Source organism: Protopterus annectens, chromosome 1.part1 (assembly GCF_019279795.1).
Source record: "Protopterus annectens isolate FY-2018-M chromosome 1.part1, PAN1.0, whole genome shotgun sequence".
Lineage (NCBI taxonomy): Eukaryota > Metazoa > Chordata > Ceratodontiformes > Protopteridae > Protopterus > Protopterus annectens.
In genome coordinates, this window is record NC_056726.1 from 1,337,993,019 (window position 1) to 1,338,014,669 (window position 21,651).

Below are 21,651 nucleotides of genomic sequence, written 5' to 3' on the forward strand. Positions count from 1 at the left end.
TTTTCCTTCCTTATTTCCCCTGACATCACCCTTTTTTACAGATGTCCACGTCTCCTTTTACTTCCCTATTTCCCCTGATGTCACCCTTTTTTACAGATGTCCACATTTCCTTTTCCTTCCCAATTTCACCTGACGTCACCCTTTTTTACAGATGTCCACTTCTCCTTTTTCTTCCCTATTTCCCCTGATGTCACCCTTTTTTACAGATGTCCACTTCTCCTTTTTCTTCCCTATTTCCCCTGATGTCACCCTTTTTTACAGATGTCCACTTCTCCTTTTCCTTCCCTATTTCCCCTGATGTCACCCTTTTTACAGATGTCCATGTCTCTTTTCCTTCCCTATTTCCCCTGACGTCACCATTTTTTACAGATGTCCACTTCTCCTTTTCCTTCCCTATTTCCCCTGACATCACCCTTTTTTTACAGATGTCCATGTCTCCTTTTCCTTCCCTATTTCCCCTGACGTCACCCTTTTTTACAGATGTCCACGTCTCCTTTTCCTTCCCTATTTCCCCTGATGTCACCCTTTTTTACAGCTGTCCATGTCTCTTTTCCTTCCCTATTTCCCCTGATGTCACCCTTTTTCACAGATGTCCACATCTCCTTTTCCTTCCCTATTTCCCCTGACGTCACCCTTTTTACAGATGTCCACATCTCCATTTCCTTCCCTATTTCCCCTGATGTCACCCTTTTTTAAAATGTCCATGTCTCTTTTCCTTCCCTATTTCCCCTGACGGCATCCTTTTTTACAGATGTCCACGTCTCCTTTTCCTTCCCTATTTCCCCTGACGTCACCCTTTTTTACAGATGTCCACTTCTCCTTTTCCTTCCGTATTTCCCCTGACATCGCCCTTTTTTACAGATGTCCACGTCTCCTTTTCCTTCCCTATTTCCCCTGACAACCCTTTTCTACAGATGCACACTTCTCTTTTTCCTTCCATATTTCCCCTGACATCACCCTTTTTTTACAGATGTCCACTTCTCATTTTCCTTGCCTATTTCCCCTGATGTCACCCTTTTTTACAGATGTGCACTTCTCCTTTTCCTTCCCTATTTCCCCTGACGTCACCCTTTTCCACAGATGTACACTTCTCTTTTTCCTTCCCTATTTCCCCTGACGTCACCCTTTTTTTACAGATGTCCACTTCTCCTTTTCCTTCCCTATTTCCCCTGATGTCACCCTTTTCTACAGATGTACACTTCTCTTTTTCCTTCCCTATTTCCCTTGATGTCACCCTTTTTTTTACAGATGTCCACTTCTCCTTTTCCTTCCCTATTTCCCCTGATGTCACCTTTTTTTACAGATGTCCACATCTCCTTTTCCTTCCCTATTTCCCCTGACATCACCCTTTTCTACAGACATACACTTCTCTTTTTCCTTCCCTATTTCCCGTGACATCACCCTTTTTTTACAGATGTCAACTTCTCCTTTTCCTTCCCTATTTCCCCTGACATCACCCTTTTTTACAGATGTCCACTTCTCCTTTTCCTTCCTTATTTCCCCTGACATCACCCTTTTTTACAGATGTCCACTTCTCCTTTTCCTTCCCTATTTCCCCTAACGTCACCCTTTTTTACAGATGTCCACTTCTCCTTTTCCTTTCCTATTTCCCCTGACATCAACCTTTTTTACAGATGTCCACTTCTCCTTTTCCTTCCTTATTTCCCCTGATGTCACCCTTTTTTACAGATGTCCACTTCTCCTTTTCCTTTCCTATTTCCCCTGACATCAACCTTTTTTTACAGATGTCCACTTCTCCTTTTCCTTTCTTATTTCCCCTGATGTCACCCTTTTTTACAGATGTCCACGTCTCCTTTTAGTTTTCTATTTCCCCTGACGTCACCCTTTTCTACAGATGTACACTTCTCTTTTTCCTTCCCTATTTCCCCTGACGTCACAATGTTTTACAGATCTTCACTTCTCCTTTTCCTTCCATATTTCCCCTGACGTCACCCTTTTTTACAGATGTCCACTTCTCCTTTTCCTTCCCTATTTCCCCTGATGTCACCCTTTTTTACAGATCTTCACTTCTCCTTTTCCTTCCCTATTTCCCCTGATGTCACCCTTTTTTACAGATGTCCACTTCTCCTTTTCCTTCCTTATTTCCCCTGACATCACCCTTTTTTACAGATGTCCACATTTCCTTTTCCTTCCCAATTTCACCTGACGTCACCCTTTTTTACAGATGTCCACTTCTCCTTTTTCTTCCCTATTTCCCCTGATGTCACCCTTTTTTACAGATGTCCACTTCTCCTTTTTCTTCCCTATTTCCCGTGATATCACCCTTTCTTACAGATGTCAACTTCTCCTTTTCCTTCCCTATTTCCCCTGATGTCACCCTTTTTTACAGATGTCCATGTCTCTTTTCCTTCCCTATTTCCCCTGACGTCACCATTTTTTACAGATGTCCACTTCTCCTTTTCCTTCCCTATTTCCCCTGACATCACCCTTTTTTTACAGATGTTCATGTCTCCTTTTCCTTCCCTATTTCCCCTGACATCACCCTTTTTTACAGATGTCCACGTCTCCTTTTCCTTCCCTATTTCTCCTGATGTCACCCTTTTTTACAGCTGTCCACATCTCTTTTCCTTCCTATTTCCTGATGTCACCCTTTTTACAGATGTCCACATCTCCTTTTCCTTCCTATTTCCCTGATGTCACCCTTTTTTACAGATGTCCATGTCTCCTTTTCCTTCCCTATTTCCCCTGATGTCACCCTTTTGTAAAATGTCCACTTCTCTTTTCCTTCCCTATTTCCCTGATGTCACCCTTTTTACAGATGTCCACGTCTCCTTTTCCTTCCCTTTTTCCCCTAACAACCCTTTTCTACAGATGCACACTTCTCTTTTTCCCTCCCTCTTTCCCCTGACATCGCCCTTTTTTACAGATGTCACGTCTCCTTTTCCTTCCTATTTCCCTAACAACCCTTTCAGATGCACACTTCTTTTTCCTTCCCTATTTCCCTGACATCACCTTTTTACAGATGTCCACTTCTCCTTTTCCTTCCCTATTTCCCCTGACGTCACCCTTTTTTACAGATGTCCACTTCTCCTTTTCCTTCCCTATTTCCCCTGACGTCACCTTTTTCCACAGATGTACACTTCTCTTTTTCCTTCCCTATTTCCCCTGACGTCACCCTTTTTTTACAGATGTCCACTTCTCCTTTTCCTTCCCTATTTCCCCTGATGTCACCCTTTTCTACAGATGTACTTTCTTCTTTTCCTTCCCTATTTCCCTTGATGTCACCCTTTTTTTACAGATGTCCACTTCTCCTTTTCCTTCCCTATTTCCCCTGATGTCACCCTTTTTTACAGATGTCCACGTCTCCTTTTCCTTCCCCATTTCTCCTGACATCACCCTTTTCTACAGACGTACACTTCTCTTTTTCCTTCCCTATTTCCCGTGACATCACCCTTTTTTTACAGATGTCCACTTCTCCTTTTCCTTCCCTATTTCCCCTGACATCACCCTTTTTTACAGATGTCCACTTCTCCTTTTCCTTCCTTATTTCCCCTGACATCACCCTTTTTTACAGATGTCCACTTCTTCTTTTCCTTCCCTATTTCCCCTAACGTCACCCTTTTTTACAGATGTCCACTTCTCCTTTTCCTTTCCTATTTCCCCTGACATCAACCTTTTTTACAGATGTCAACTTCTCCTTTTCCTTCCTTATTTCCCCTGATGTCACCCTTTTTTACAGATGTCCACTTCTCCTTTTCCTTTCCTATTTCCCCTGACATCAACCTTTTTTACAGATGTCCACTTCTCCTTTTCCTTCCTTATTTTCCCTGATGCCATCCTTTTTTACAGATGTCCACGTCTCCTTTTCGTTTTCTATTTCCCCTGACGTCACCCTTTTCTACAGATGTACACTTCTCTTTTCCTTCCCTATTTCCCTGACATCACCCTTTTTTACAGATGTCCACTTCTCCTTTTCCTTCCCTATTTCCCTGACATCACCTTTTTTACAGATGTCCACTTCTTTTCCTTCCTTATTTCCCCTGACATCACCCTTTTTTACAGATGTCCACTTCTCCCTTTCCTTCCCTATTTCCCCTGATGTCTCCCTTTTTTACAGATGTCCATTTCTCCTTTTCCTTTCCTATTTCCCCTGACATCAACCTTTTTTACAGATGTCCACTTCTCCTTTTCCTTCCTTATTTCCCCTGATGTCATCCTTTTTTAAACATGTCCACTTCTCCTTTTCCTTTCCTATTTCCCCTGACATCAACCTTTTTACAGATGTCCACTTCTCCTTTTCCTTCCTTATTTCCCCTGATGTCACCCTTTTTTACAGATGTCCACGTCTTCTTTTCCTTCCCTATTTCCCCTGACGTCACCCTTTTCTACAGATGTACACTTCTCTTTTTCCTTCCCTATTTCCCCTGACATCACCCTTTTTTACAGATGTCCACTTCTCCTTTTCCTTCCCTATTTCCCCTGACATCACCCTTTTTTACAGATGTCCACTTCTCCTTTTCCTTCCTTATATCCCCTGATGTCACCCTTTTTTACAGATGTCCACTTCTCCTTTTCCTTCCCTATTTCCCCTGACGTCACCCTTTTTTACAGATGTCCACTTCTCCTTTTCCTTCCCTATTTCCCCTGACATCAACCTTTTTTCCTTCCTTATTTCCCCTGATGTCACCCTTTTTTTACAGATGTCCACATCTCCTTTTCCTTCCCTATTTCCCCTGACATCACCCTTTTTTACAGATGTCCACTTCTCCTTTACCTTCCCTATTTCCCCTGATGTCACCCTTTTTTACAGATGTCCACATCACCTTTTCCTTCCCTATTTCCCTTGACGTCACCCTTTTTTACAGATGTACACTTCTCTTTTTTTCTTCCTTATTTCCCTTGACGTCACCCTTTTTACAGATGTCCACTTCTCCTTTTTCTTCCCTATTTCCCCTGACATCACCCTTTTTACAGATGTCCACTTCTCCTTTTCCTTCCCTATTTCCCCTGACGTCACCCTTTTTTACAAATGTCCAGTTCTCCTTTTCCTTCCCTATTTCCCCTGACGTCACCCTTTTTTACAGATATCCACTTCTCCTTTTCCTTCACTATTTCCCCTGACATCACCCTTTTTTACAGATGTCCAATTCTCCTTTTCCTTCCCTATTTCCCCTGACATCACCCTTTTTTACAGATGTCCACTTCTTTTTCCTTCCGTATTTCCCCTGACATCACCCTTTTTTACAGATGTCCACTTCTCCTTTTCCTTCCCTATTTCCCTTGATGTCACCCTTTTTTACAGATGTCCATTTCTCCTTTTCCTTTCCTATTTCCCCTGACATCAACCTTTTTTACAGATGTCCACTTCTCCTTTTCCTTCCTTATTTCCCCTGATGTCACCCTTTTTTACAGATGTCCACTTCTCCTTTTCCTTTCCTATTTCCCCTGACATCAACCTTTTTTACAGATGTCCACTTCTCCTTTTCCTTCCTTATTTCTCCTGATGTCACCCTTTTCTACAGATGTCCACGTCTCCTTTTCCTTCCCCTTTTCCCCTGACGTCACCCTTTTCTACAGATGTCCACTTCTCCTTTTCCTTCCCTATTTCCCCTGACGTCACCATTTCTACAGATGTACACTTCTCTTTTTCCTTCCCTATTTTCCCTGACATCACCCTTTTTTACAGATGTCCACTTCTCCTTTTCCTTCCCTATTTCCCCTGATGTCACCCTTTTCTACAGATGTACACTTCTCTTTTTCCTTCCCTATTTCCCCTGACATCACCCTTTTTTTACAGATGTCCACTTCTCCTTTTCCTTCCCTATTTCCCCTGACATCACCCTTTTTTACAGATGTCCACTTCTCTTTTTCCTTCCCTATTTCCCTGACATCACCCTTTTTTACAGATGTCCACATCTCCTTTACCTTCCCTATTTCCCCTGATGTCACCCTTTTTTACAGATGTCCACATCACCTTTTCCTTCCCTATTTCCCTTGACGTCACCCTTTTTTACAGATGTCCACATCTCCTTTTCCTTCCCTATTTCCCCTGACATCACCCTTTTTTACAGATGTCCAGTTCTTCTTTTCCTTCCCTATTTCCCCTGACGTCACCCTTTTTTACAGATGTACACTTCTCTTTTTTCTTCCTTATTTCCCCTGACGTCACCCTTTTTACAGATGTCCAGTTCTCCTTTTCCTTCACTATTTCCCCTGACATCACGCTTTTTTACACATGTCCACATCTCCTTTACCTTCCCTATTTCCCCTGACATCACCCTTTTTTTACAGATGTCCACTTCTCCTTCCCTATTTCCCCTGACATCACCCTTTTTTACAGATGTCCACTTCTCCTTTTCCTTCCTTATTTCCCCTGATGTCACCCTTTTTTACAGATGTCCACTTCTCCTTTTCATTCGCTATTTCCCCTGACGTCACCCTTTTTTACAGATGTCCACTTCTTATTTTCCTTCCCTATTACCCCTGACGTCACTCTTTTTTTACAGATGTCCACTTCTCCTTTTCATTCGCTATTTCCCCTGACATCACCCTTTTTTACAGATGTCCACTTCTCCTTTTCCTTCCCTATTTCCCCTAACATGACCCTTTTTTACTGATGTCCACTTCTCCTTTTCCTTCCCTATTTCCCCTGATGTCACCCTTTTTTACAGATGTCCATGTCTCTTTTCCTTTCCTATTTCCCCTGACATCACCCTTTTGTACAGATGTCCACTTCTCCTTTTCCTTCCCTATTTCCCCTGACGTCACCCTTTTTTACAGATGTCCAGTTCTCCTTTTCCTTCCCTATTTCCCCTGACATCACCCTTTTTTACAGATATCCACTTCTCCTTTTCCTTCACTATTTCCCCTGACATCACCCTTTTTTACAGATGTCCAATTCTCCTTTTCCTTCCCTATTTCCCCTGACATCACCCTTTTTTACAGATGTCCACTTCTTTTTCCTTCCTTATTTCCCCTGACATCACCCTTTTTTACAGATGTCCACTTCTCCTTTTCCTTCCCTATTTCCCCTGATGTCACCCTTTTTTACAGATGTCCATTTCTCCTTTTCCTTTCCTATTTCCCCTGACATCAACCTTTTTTACAGATGTCCACTTCTCCTTTTCCTTCCTTATTTCCCCTGATGTCACCTTTTTTTACAGATGTCCACTTCTCCTTTTCCTTTCCTATTTCCCCTGACATCAACCTTTTTTACAGATGTCCACTTCTCCTTTTCCTTCCTTATTTCCCCTGATGTCACCCTTTTTTACAGATGTCCACGTCTCCTTTTCCTTCCCTATTTCCCCTGATGTCACCCTTTTCTACAGATGTCCACGTCTCCTTTTCCTTCCCTTTTTCCCCTGACGTCACCCTTTTCTACAGATGTCCACTTCTCCTTTTCCTTCCCTATTTCCCCTGACGTCACCCTTTTCTACAGATGTACACTTCTCTTTTTCCTTCCCTATTTTCCCTGACATCACCCTTTTATTACAGATGTCCACTTCTCCTTTTCCTTCCCTATTTCCCCTGATGTCACCCTTTTCTACAGATGTACACTTCTCTTTTTCCTTCCCTATTTCCCCTGACATCACCCTTTTTTTACAGATGTTCACTTCTCCTTTTCCTTCCCTATTTCCCCTGACGTCACCCTTTTTTACAGATGTCCACTTCTCTTTTTCCTTCCCTATTTCCCTGACATCACCCTTTTTTACAGATGTCCACATCTCCTTTACCTTCCCTATTTCCCCTGACGTCACCCTTTTTTACAGATGTACACTTCTTTTTTTTCTTCCTTATTTCCCCTGACGTCATCCTTTTTACAGATGTCTAGTTCTCCTTTTCCTTCACTATTTCCCCTGACATCACCCTTTTTTACAGATGTCCACTTCTCCATTTCCTTCCCTATTTCCCCTGACATCACCCTTTTTTACAGATGTCCACTTCTCCTTTTCCTTCCCTATTTTCCCTGACATCACCCTTTTTTACAGATGTCCACTTCTCCTTTTCCTTCCCTATTTCCCCTGACATCACGCTTTTTTACACATGTCCACATCTCCTTTACCTTCCCTATTTCCCCTGACATCACCCTTTTTTTACAGATGTCCACTTCTCCTTCCCTATTTCCCCTGACATCACCCTTTTTTACAGATGTCCACTTCTCCTTTTCCTTCCTTATTTCCCCTGATGTCACCCTTTTTTACAGATGTCCACTTCTCCTTTTCATTCGCTATTTCCCCTGACGTCACCCTTTTTTACAGATGTCCACTTCTTCTTTTCCTTCCCTATTTCCCCTGACGTCACTCTTTTTTTACGTATGTCGACTTCTCCTTTTCATTCGCTATTTCCCCTGACATCACCCTTTTTTACAGATGTCCACTTCTCCTTTTCCTTCCCTATTTCCCCTAACGTGACCCTTTTTTACTGATGTCCACTTCTCCTTTTCCTTCCCTATTTCCCCTGATGTCACCCTTTTTTACAGATGTCCATGTCTCTTTTCCTTCCCTATTTCCCCTGACATCACCCTTTTGTACAGATGTCCACTTCTCCTTTTCCTTCCCTATTTACCCTGATGTCACCCTTTTTTTACAGATGTCCATTTCTCCTTTTCCTTCCCTATTTCCCCTAACCTGACCCTTTTTTACAGATGTCCACTTCTTCTTTTCCTTCCATATTTCCCCTGACATCACCATTTTTTACAGATGTCCACTTCTCCTTTTCCTTCCCTATTTCCCCTGACGTCACCCTTTTTTACAGATCTTCACTTCTTCTTTTCCTTCCATATTTCCCCTGACGTCACCCTTTTTTACAGATGTCCACTTCTCCTTTTCCTTCCCTGTTTCCCCTGATGTCACCCTTTTTTACAGATCTTCACTTCTCCTTTTCCTTCCCTATTTCCCCTGATGTCACCCTTTTTTACAGATGTCCACTTCTCCTTTTCCTTCCTTATTTCCCCTGACATCACCCTTTTTTACAGATGTCTACGTCTCCTTTTCCTTCCCTATTTCCCCTGATGTCACCCTTTTTTACAGATGTCCACATTTCCTTTTCCTTCCCTATTTCCCCTGACATCGCCCTTTTTTACAGATGTCCACGTCTCCTTTTCCTTCCCTATTTCCCCTGACAACCCTTTTCTACAGATGTACACTTCTCTTTTTCCTTCCCTATTTCCCCTGACATCACCCTTTTTTTACAGATGTCCACTTCTCCTTTTCCTTCCCTATTTCCCCTGACGTCACCCTTTTTTACAGATGTCCACTTCTCCTTTTCCTTCCCTATTTCCCCTGATGTCACCCTTTTCTACAGATGTACACTTCTCTTTTTCCTTCCCTATTTCCCCTGATGTCAACCTTTTTTTACAGATGTCCACTTCTCCTTTTCCTTCCCTATTTCCCCTGATGTCACCCTTTTTTACAGATGTCCACGTCTCCTTTTCCTTCCCTATTTCCCCTGACATCACCCTTTTCTACAGACGTACACTTCTCTTTTTCCTTCCCTATTTCCCGTGACATCACCCTTTTTTTCCAGATGTCCACTTCTCCTTTTCCTTCCCTATTTCCCCTGACATCACCCTTTTTTACAGATGTCCACTTCTTCTTTTCCTTCCTTATTTCCCCTGACATCACCCTTTTTTACAGATGTCCACTTCTCCTTTTCCTTCCCTATTTCCCCTAACGTCACCCTTTTTTACAGATGTCCACTTCTCCTTTTCCTTTCCTATTTCACCTGACATCAACCTTTTTTACAGATGTCCACTTCTCCTTTTCCTTCCTTATTTCCCCTGATGTCACCCTTTTTTACAGATGTCCACTTCTCCTTTTCCTTTCCTATTTCCCCTGACATCAACCTTTTTTTACAGATGTCCACTTCTCCTTTTCCTTTCTTATTTCCCCTGATGTCACCCTTTTTTACAGATGTCCACGTCTCCTTTTCGTTTTCTATTTCCCCTGACGTCACCCTTTTCTACAGATGTACACTTCTCTTTTTCCTTCCCTATTTCCCCTGACATCACCCTTTTTTTACAGATGTCCACTTCTCCTTTTCCTTCCCTATTTCCCCTGACATCACCCTTTTTTACAGATGTCCACTTCTTTTTCCTTCCTTATTTCCCCTGACATCACCCTTTTTTACAGATGTCCACTTCTCCTTTTCCTTCCCTATTTCCCCTGATGTCACCCTTTTTTACAGATGTCCATTTCTCCTTTTCCTTTCCTATTTCCCCTGACATCAACCTTTTTTACAGATGTCCACTTCTCCTTTTCCTTCCTTATTTCCCCTGATGTCATCCTTTTTTAAACATGTCCACTTCTCCTTTTCCTTTCCTATTTCCCCTGACATCAACCTTTTTTACAGATGTCCACTTCTCCTTTTCCTTCCTTATTTCCCCTGATGTCACCCTTTTTTACAGATGTCCACATCTTCTTTTCCTTCCCTATTTCCCCTGACGTCACCCTTTTCTACAGATGTACACTTCTCTTTTTCCTTCCCTATTTCCCCTGACATCACCCTTTTTTTACAGATGTCCACTTCTCCTTTTCCTTCCCTATTTCCCCTGACATCACCCTTTTTTACAGATGTCCACTTCTCCTTTTCCTTCCTTATTTCCCCTGATGTCACCCTTTTTTACAGATGTCCACTTCTCCTTTTCCTTCCCTATTTCCCCTGATGACACCCTTTTTTACAGATGTCCACTTCTCCTTTTCCTTCCCTATTTCCCCTGACATCAACCTTTTTTCCTTCCTTATTTCCCCTGATGTCACCCTTTTTTACAGATGTCCACATCTCCTTTTCCTTCCCTATTTCCCCTGACATCACCCTTTTTTACAGATGTCCACTTCTCCTTTACCTTCCCTATTTCCCCTGATGTCACCTTTTTTTACAGATGTCCACATCACCTTTTCCTTCCCTATTTCCCTTGACGTCACCCTTTTTTACAGATGTACACTTCTCTTTTTTTCTTCCTTATTTCCCCTGACGTCACCCTTTTTACAGATGTCCACTTCTCCTTTTCCTTCCCTATTTCCCCTGACATCACCCTTTTTTACAGATGTCCACTTCTCCTTTTCCTTCCCTATTTCCCCTGACATCACCCTTTTTTACAGATGTCCACTTCTCCTTTTCCTTCCCTATTTCCCCTGACGTCACCCTTTTTTACAGATGTCGAGTTCTCCTTTTCCTTCCCTATTTCCCCTGACGTCACCCTTTTTTACAGATGTCCACTTCTCCTTTTCCTTCACTATTTCCCCTGACATCACCCTTTTTTTACAGATGTCCAATTCTCCTTTTCCTTCCCTATTTCCCCTGACATCACCCTTTTTTACAGATGTCCACTTCTTTTTCCTTCCTTATTTCCCCTGACATCACCCTTTTTTACAGATGTCCACTTCTCCTTTTCCTTCCCTATTTCCCCTGATGTCACCCTTTTTTACAGATGTCCATTTCTCCTTTTCCTTTCCTATTTCCCCTGACATCAACCTTTTTTACAGATGTCCACTTCTCCTTTTCCTTCCTTATTTCCCCTGATGTCACCCTTTTTTACAGATGTCCACTTCTCCTTTTCCTTTCCTATTTCCCCTGACATCAACCTTTTTTTACAGATGTCCACTTCTCCTTTTCCTTCCTTATTTCCCTTGATGTCACCCTTTTTTACAGATGTCCACGTCTCCTTTTCCTTCCCTATTTCCCCTGATGTCACCCTTTTCTACAGATGTCCACGTCTCCTTTTCATTCCCTATTTCCCCTGATGTCACCCTTTTCTACAGATGTCCACTTCTCCTTTTCCTTCCCTATTTCCCCTGACGTCACCCTTTTCTACAGATGTGCACTTCTCTTTTTCCTTCCCTATTTTCCCTGACATCACCCTTTTTTTTACAGATGTCCACTTCTCCTTTTCCTTCCCTATTTCCCCTGACGTCACCCTTTTCTACAGATGTACACTTCTCTTTTTCCTTCCCTATTTCCCCTGACATCACCTTTTTTTACAGATGTCCACTTTTCCTTTTCCTTCCCTATTTCCCCTGCCATCACCCTTTTTTACAGATGTCCACTTCTCTTTTTCCTTCCCTATTTCCCTGACATCACCCTTTTTTACAGATGTCCACATCTCCTTTACCTTCCCTATTTCCCCTGATGTCACCCTTTTTTACAGATGTCCACATCACCTTTTCCTTCCCTATTTCCCTTGACGTCACCCTTTTTTACAGATGTCCACATCTCCTTTTCCTTCCCTATTTCCCCTGACATCACCCTTTTTTACAGATGTCCAGTTCTTCTTTTCCTTCCCTATTTCCCCTGACGTCACCCTTTTTTACAGATTTACACTTCTCTTTTTCCTTCCCTATTTTCCCTGACATCACCCTTTTTTTACAGATGTCCACTTCTCCTTTTCCTTCCCTATTTCCCCTGACATCACCCTTTTTTACACATGTCCACATCTCCTTTACCTTCCCTATTTCCCCTGACATCACCCTTTTTTACAGATGTCCACTTCTCCTTCCCTATTTCCCCTGACATCACCCTTTTTTACAGATGTCCACTTCTCCTTTTCCTTCCTTATTTCCCCTGACGTCACCCTTTTTTACAGATGTCCACTTCTCCTTTTCCTTCCTTATTTCCCCTGACATCACCCTTTTGTACAGATGTCTACTCCCCCCCCCCATAACAGTCTCATATGTACCCAGCTACCAGCCTGTGATCACTTCCCCGCTCCACTGGCTGTGATTGTATATAGCTGTCCATTGGATAAACATGTCTGCAAGCATACATCATGCTCCCTTTCATTTGTTGTTTTGCAGGTCAGCATTACTGGGAGGGGGGGTCAAGTTGTACACTTCAATTTGTTTCTTTCGCATTTGGCATTTTTGGACAGTTATTACAGTTATAATGTCTCATCACTAATTAGATCATTAAAATAAGTTTCTTAGTTCAACTTCTATTGCTAAGGTATAAGCAGTTTTGAACAACGCGTAACATTTCCCTGGTTTTCTTTTTCCCAAATTCATATCCATAGCACATACAGTTTTATAGTCTATGACTCATTGGGGCAAGTCCTAGATTTACAAGATTGTATATGCAAAAGTGGGATTGTATGTACCAAGTCTGAGATGGCTGTGTCTCCAAGTATTATCCTTAATCTAAGGTTGGCAATCTTGGAGTAAGTATAAATAAGGAGCAGGGGTGTAGACAGTCTGTCCCCCTGTAAAACAACTTTAAATATTTCAAAGGAAAACATCACTTTAGGTATTCAAGTCAATGCTGTGAAGCCTTGTTACCTATGTTCATCTGAACTGCATGTAATGAGAGAATAAAACAAATAAATAAGGCAACTGCAATAAAAACCTGACAAATGACTAATAATATTTATCCTGTTCTTTCTTTATGACAGAGACTAACGATATGCTGCAGATGTTATCCTGTAAAACATATTTTACTCACGACTTCAACATGTTCAAAAGCTAGACAGATTTCATGGAAAGCATTCGAAGAGAATTAAAAGAAATCAGGTTCCAATGAACCCAGAGACAAGTGACCTCAAAGCAACTTGGACAATTATGTAAAATAGAAAGTAGCATACCTGTATTAGAGCATAACACATGGACTTTTGGTGGTACCAAAGTAGAAAGTTATCTGTGTTTGAGAGGGCCACACTAAACTGTCAGCATTGAAGATATGATGGATTTGATTTATGGGACATTATCAGCACTGCTACTGCCATCAGCAATGAAAGAATTTCTAAGTTCAGTATTTTCTTTGAATCTTTGGCACTTATAGATGGAAATGTGAAACTTTATCATGTGGCAGAACAATTGATTGCACAGAATTTTCTTAAAAGGAGGGCCGTTAACTACTGTCAGCCTTTTTTCTCCTGTATCTTGCCTGCTGTATGAATTGAGAGTGTATTCATCTGGAAATATTTTACAGTTTATTATTGCGTGTAATTAAAAGATATATTCACCGTTATCAAAGAATGTATTATTTAATGCTGTTACTGTAGTTTCTTTAATATTTATGTGTATAATTAAAGTCTATAATACTATGTTATCAAATGAACATGGTTATATTTTCTTGTTGGAAGAAGTTTAAAAGCAAATTTGCAGAATGTAGTTCATGTGATATTTACTCTTATTTTGTTCAATAGATATGTGTATAGATGTATTGAAAGTTGATGGTCATATTTTATTGTTTGGCATGTTCACCATTAGGAGTTTCAAGAGAAAATGGTCACTGTGATAAGCAAGTGTGGTACAGTGTTGACCACTACTGGGGAGTTTATCAGGGGAAGAACATTAAAGAGTTCCATAACTCAGCAAATATCCCCTCCATTCAGGACACAGTACTGAAATGTCTGGAGGGTTTGGGGGCCATCATTGCCGCTGAAGCCAGTGTAATGGGGAAAGACCTCTCAAGCAGTGATGCTCAAGTGTTATATAATTAGCTGGAGATGAAGACACTGGTCAGATTTTAGGTAGTGTGGCTAGATCACCTCTCAAATGTTAATAGGAATATTTGTGCTAGTAGCTCTGTATTGGCAAACTTATTTATACCCACATTAAAGAAAGGAGAACAGAGAATGTACTCCGTTTATAAGGAATTATACCCTTCTGCCTCCTTAGAAAAGCCTATATTATCTAGAATGCTGGACAGAGGACTTCAGATGACAGACAAAATTCAGATTTGAAAGAAATAGTGGACTTGGTTCAGACAGTACAACAGTGGATCAGATCTTTAGCCTTGTATGCATGTATAAGGAGAGGGTCATGACAGCTTATTTGTCCAGTTTTCAGTTGTTTTGAGAACTTGGAGAGGGATTATGATAATCTGCGCTGGCACATGCTGTGTGAAGTCCAGTAGGATTGAGGTATAATGTGATTTCCTTGGCAGGTTACCTGTTTCCTGTATGAACTCTTTGAGACCTGTGCCCACATTCATTCGTGGTATTCAGCCCAGTTCATTCAGAAAAGGTAGTGAGCACCACTAAGGGAGCATCATGTCACCATTGCTCTTCATGAATGTCACTGGAGGTTGCACAGGTAACCAGGTTCGGGATTTAGAAGCTACATTTGCATATGAAACTGTTGATCCAATCCTGTCTGGCAGAGGCTTCTGACATGCACTTGAGCTACTGTCTGCTCAATGCAAAGTAGCCAGGATAAGACTCAAAACCAAGTCTGATGCCCAGGTACAGTCCTGGAAGAATATATTGTTGAGCTCAGGATGAGAGAGCTGTCTTTAACTGAGAAAAGTAAGTATCTCTCAGGCTTCTTTTCATGAGTGCTGGGGAAAGAGGGAACATAATATAGAAAGTGGACTGGGACAAGAGATGCAGTATTGCAAGGGCTGAACTGATGTAAGCTGGTAAACAAACTCATAGATAAAGCTCTTAGAGTACTGTTCATTCTTCATCACTAACCTCATCTTTGGTCATGAGCTGTGAGTAGTGGTCAGCAGAATAAACAGTGATACTAATTTACAGTTATAAAAATGAAATTCCATTTTCATGAGCTGGTATTCTAAGAACCATACCAATTAATCCTGTGTGCAATTCTTAGTCATTCATAAAAATTCCATTATAATATTTAGTGTTTCTGTATGTAAACAAAATTAAAATTCATTCATTATGATTGTCTGCAGGGTGTCAAGCTTACTCTCAATTACGGGCAGAAGAGCTCAGTCATCCAGGAGAACATAGCAGAAACAAACTCCTCAGGTGGTTAAAGAATTTCAGGGCAAAACCAAATCAATTGAATAAAAAGAACTAGAAGTCCAACGTCCAAAGTTTAATAAAAAACAGGCAAGCACAATAACAAAGCACAGCTTTTGAGCTCAAGACTCTTCTTCAATGCATCCAGGAGAACCTCACACTGAAATACTTCCTCTCTAGAAGAAAAGAACCCCACGTCTTATAAATAAACCTCTCAAAATGAGTGTCATCAAAATAGATCTGGACAAGACCAAAATGGCCTGGGGTTATACTAGAACACTCATAGGTTCATAGGTTCATACTAGGCTATCTGCCCGAGGGCATTTACAAGCCTAGCCCATAGTTTTGTGGCTTACGCCACCCCTTTAGTATGGGGAACTATAGTTGGAGGGTTGGGAGAGTGGCCTAATGCTTAAGGTGTTTGACTTACAAACACAAGGTGCAGGGTTTGAGTCTCACAAGGGATAATTGGCTAGGCTTAAAAACTGGCTCACAAGGGCAGTTAGCCTAGTATGAACCTATGAACCTATAAACACATACACACATCTATATATCTATATATCTATATGTATACCTATATATATATATATATATATATATATATATATATCAATCATATATTATGAAAGATAGACAACTCAAAAGAATGAACCATGAATGGCAAAACAAAAAAAGACAGAATTACAAAACACTGAATAACTCATAAGAAAGAGAATCACAAAACACTGAATATTTCTTTCACACTAAAAAGCCCTATATCAGTAAATCCCAGCTATAAAACAGAGATCAAGTGTCACCTTGATAGTGATACTGTTAGGGAAAGGGTTTTTAGTAATGTATTGTGTAGGGTTAGGGTTAGGAACAGGGATAGGGTTAGGTTCATTATGGTTAGAACTAGCATATATGAGTAAGATGGGCACGGGGGCAAACAACACAAAAGGACACAGAACACAGACAACAGAAAACATGGCAACTCTGAATCTAACCATTTACTTAACCCTTACTCTAACCTAACGCACAAACTCTTGTATATTCTCAACAACAGTCTTGCACATCCTCACAATCAGCACTTTTACATTCAAACATTAATTTTCCTGTGTGTCTCTGCTTACCTACACTATAGATAATTAAATTCAACCATATGTGATTCACTCATTAGTATATTTCCTCTTCTTTACACACATAAAAACCTTTCTATCAAATGTGCATTCTACCTTTATATATATATATATATATATATATATATATATATATATATATATATATATATATAAAGTCCACAAATAATCCCAGCACTCGAAAAGAATTCACTCGGTCAGCATGAAGTGAAAAGTATTTTATTAAGGCAACCACAGCCCAACAACACAAACCGGTGGCCGGTTTCGCTCACAGCGTCCTCAGTGTGCATTGAAAAATAGAGAGGCAAGTCCTGATATACGTGCTATGCGTATAACATACGCAAATCCTTAAAGACACAGTGTTTGAATCATAAACATGAAGCAAGTGCAAAAAAATGAATAAAAAACAAATCTTAATATGCACAATAGGCATATCATATAGTAAATCATTAAATGCACAATCCTTTAATCACAAACTGGAAGCCCGAACTAATAATAAACTCAAGGGGCAAAAAGAATTATGTGAACAATTTATAAAAAATACTAATATTGCTGTAAACCAAACACTATACTGAATAGAGCAAAATTGCTGCTCACATTTAAACAGTATAGTGCATGCTGACTTAACCCAACATACATCCAAATCATACATACTGGTGTATTCACAAGCACACCCAATCACTCTAATACAAAAGAATATATATAACATTATGAATCGGCACTCTAGCCCCCACTTTTGTTGAAACATGAATGAAAAGTGTGCAATAATACATAACAACACCAGCCATATATACATCTCCATAAAATACATATGAAAGTGAATATATGCAGAATATTATGAACACATTCATACCAATGGCCCCTTGATGAAACTCACTAGCTAATATAAAGGTGGCAGCAAAAAGAAACCCCAATAACACTAATACAATAGAAATTGCACAAATATACTTCTGTCTCCACAAAAGATGTAATGTATAAGACCATATGATATATCAAGAACCACAGTCATTACCAGTGGTCATTCAACCCTGGTTTGAACATGGCTCCCAGATTTATAATCCAACGACGCTCTTTGTTAGTTAGCATTTGGTGTTTAAGACTATCCCCAAGGTTCGATGCCATGACTTTATCCAAACCTATGAATATAAAGTGTGCAGTAGTATGAACTCATTTATGTTTGTAAAGGGCACTTCTAGTGCGTTGACATTTAATATCACTAATATGTAAGCAAATCCTTTGCTTCAACGCACAAGAAGTTTGCCCTACATAAAAATCTCCACATTGGCAGACAGCCATGTATACGACCCAAGTACTATTGCATGTGATAAAGCATCGTATGTCAAATACCTTTTTTGTGTTGACAGATGTGAAAGATTTTGTTTTAGCCATGACTTTGCATTGTCTGCAAGAGCCACAAAATGTACTACCCATAATGCCCAATGAATCAGTGTTAGATGAACCATCTTTTTTAAATTTAGAAAAATGCTGGCCTAGGTTCTTACCCCTTTTGTATCCAAAATGACACACTTTATCAATGTGTTTACTGAAAAACACATCAGATTCCAAAATATGCCAATGCTTCATTAATATATTCTTCACCGAAGATGTATTGGTACCATAAGTTGTAATAAACCTGATATAAGGACTCTCACAATTACGTACCCTATCAATCAATAGGGAGTCCCTATCTATAGAGCTAGCATGACTGTTAGCCCTTTTTATTAAATTCTTATGGTAACCCCTATTCAGAAATCTGGATTCTAAATCTAAAGCTTTCTTGTGATACCTTACATCAGAAGAGCAAATCTTTTTAACTCGTTGAAATTGTGACTCAGGTATATTTGAGATAGTGTGGGGGGGATGGCAGCTATTGGCATGTAGCAATGCATTTTTGGAGAAAGGCTTTCTATATAAATCTGTATAAAGAGAACCATCTTCTTCCTTGCCCACTAAAACATCCAAAAATTCTACTTCATGTGAATTGATGTTACCTGTAAACTTCAAACCATGAACATTAGAATTCAAATATTGTATGAAAATCTGCCAAAGTTCCATCGACCCCCCCCCACACTACCCAACAATCATCAAGGTATCTTCTCCACATAATTAAATGTGGCTTGAAAATTGTAGGTATAGAATATATATACCGTAATTCAAAATGCCCCATAAACAGGTCAGCGTAGGTGGGGGCAAAAGTAGCCCCCATCGCTGTACCCTTCACCTGTAGATACCACTGTTGGTCAAATGTAAAGGCATTGTGCTGAAGCGTTAGCTCAAGAATGTTAATCAAAAATTCTTGCTCCTCACAAGAAAAAATACCTGAGTAGTTCATCCAGTATTTAATTGCCTCAATGCCCCCTTCATGTGGTATGGACGTGTAGAGAGATTGAACATCTAATGTTCCCAAAAAATGATCTCTATCTACTTGAATATCATCTATTAAAGCCAGAAATTGTTGAGTATCTCTGATACGAGCTCTTACATAGGACAACAATTTCTTCAGTTTGAATTCTAAATATTCAGAGAGTGGTTCAGTTAAGGATCCTCTCCCTGCTACTATCGGACGACCTGGGGGGTTCAAAAGATCTTTATGTACCTTAGGCAATATATAAAAATATTGTAGTACTGGAGAATCCACAAGTAATTGTTTTAACAGCTGTGGTGTAATAAGCTGACGCTCACAACTAGATTTCAAAAAATCATCAATAACCTGTTTATGAAGTACAGTGGGGTCAGAATCAAGATTAATATAATATTCAGCATTGGATAACTGTTTGTAAGCTTCTGCTAAATAATGTTTTCTGTCCCATATGACTACTGCCCCACCCTTGTCAGCCCCAACTATAACTATGTTATTATTCTTTCTAAGATTGTTTAGGGCTTCATTTTCCTCTCTAGTCAAATTATACTGTTTTTTAGTAAAAATCTCAGACTCATGTAAATGTAAGTCCTTAATTACCAAATGTTCAAACAGTTTGACTGTACTGTGATATGGTGGCATGAACTGTGATTTTTTGAATTTAAATCCAGTTCTGTAGTCATATTGAGACACATGCTCAGAATCTGAAAAAAAATGTTTCAAATTAAGTTTCCTGCAGAAGCATTTAACATCATTGACAACATCATAATGAGAAACAAAAAAAGAAGGAATGAATCCCAGGCCTTTATTAAGCACACTGATTTCACTGGAGGAAAACTCCAGGTCAGTTAAATTAATGACCAAGTTGTCAATATCATTATCTAACTGTCCAATGGAAAGTCCATCTACATTCTGTGTTGTGGCATTTGCTCCTTGAAAGCATTCAGTATGGCATCTTCTACCCCCTCGATGTTTCCGCCCTGCCCTTCTAAAGGGACTTTAAATCTTTTAGACAAAGGTGAAGGAACCTCTGGTATATTTTCAGGATCTGTGTCGGTGTTAGACACACTAGAGGAAAAATCAGAGGCACTTGTTGTATCTTCATGTCGCCTTAGAATAGATTTCACCCTCTTTCTTTTGGGCCTGGGAGTAGACTTGTCATCATTAAACCGGACACCCTTTTTTGTTTTCTTCCAAGTATACATTGTACATTGCTTAAAGTCATTGACATCACGTTGATATTTCTGCAATTTCCGCTTGGAAAGTTCTTTATCATATTTTTCTGAATCATTAATAAACTTGGTATAAAGACCCTCATATTCAGAAGCATTTACAAACTTTTGTGTGTTTTCATAACATTCCTCAAGTTTGGACAACAATTTAGGCAGCTGTAACTCATAATGTTCAACCAACAGTTCAAGAAACATACTTGAAGCAGTAGCCTGTATACTCCTCCATTTTGTCATAAAATGTTCATCCATGTTGCCCAAACCCGGCTCCACATACACCCGTAGGCCCCTCGGTGCAATTTTAGCAACTAAGTAGGCTTTTAATAATTTGCAATGCCATACATTGGCCCTGACCCGTTTGGAAGCCTCTAGTAAATTATTGAAGCAATCTGCTGCCTCCGTAGATTTATGGCGTGTAGCTAACCCACTAACATTTTTATCCATGACTCCAGTAAAACAAGCACTGTCGTCTTTATCAGAAGTCAAATTTTTAATATAACACTGAAAATCAGTACCTTTCGCCATCATTTCAAGGCCGTAGTGAAAAATTCACTCTTACACTTAAGCTGACCATTCAACAAATGTTAACCCGTATGTATTCACAAAACAGGTCCCTCGTTCAATCACGGCCCACCACAATCAGGATAATATTCATAGGCCCTTTAAAGTAGAATAATCCACAAAAGAATAGTTCCAGCACTCCGTATGTGAAAAACCAAAGAACAGAAATGATGCACGGAACCAATGGTGCTCGGGCTGCATACACAAAGTCCACAAATAATCCCAGCACTCGAAAAGAATTCACTCGGTCAGCATGAAGTGAAAAGTATTTTATTAAGGCAACCACAGCCCAACAACACAAACCGGTGGCCGGTTTCGCTCACAGCGTCCTCAGTGTGCATTGAAAAATAGAGAGGCAAGTCCTGATATACGTGCTATGCGTATAACATACGCAAATCCTTAAAGACACAGTGTTACAATCATGAACATAAAGCAAGTGCAAAAAAGATAAAAAAATATGCACAATAGGCATATCATATAGTAAATCATTAAATGCACAATCCTTTAATCACAAACTGGAAGCCCGGACTAATAATAACCTCAAGGGGCAAAAAGAATTATGTGAACAATTTATAAAAAATACTAATATTGCTGTAAACCAAACACTATACTGAATAGAGCAAAACTGCTGCTCACATTTAAACAGTATAGTGCATGCTGACTTAACCCAACATACATCCAAATCATACATACTGGTGTATTCACAAGCACACCCAATCACTCTAA

The 21,651-nt window shown here is 40.1% G+C and overlaps 1 protein-coding gene across 2 annotated transcripts in view; it reads left to right on the top strand.

Moving 5' to 3' along the window:
* Positions 1–13,998, top strand: part of SKOR2 (SKI family transcriptional corepressor 2) — a 146,843-nt gene extending 132,845 nt beyond the window's left edge. Inside the window, exon 9 of one of the 2 annotated variants that reach the window (XM_044081806.1) lies at positions 13,343–13,998. In XM_044081806.1, the coding sequence (XP_043937741.1) occupies positions 13,343–13,416 (74 nt within the window). In that variant the 3' untranslated portion in view covers positions 13,417–13,998. The remainder of the gene's footprint in view (positions 1–13,342) is intronic. The other variant, XM_044081814.1, reaches the window with a different exon arrangement.
* Positions 13,999–21,651: the final 7,653 nt, after the last annotated feature.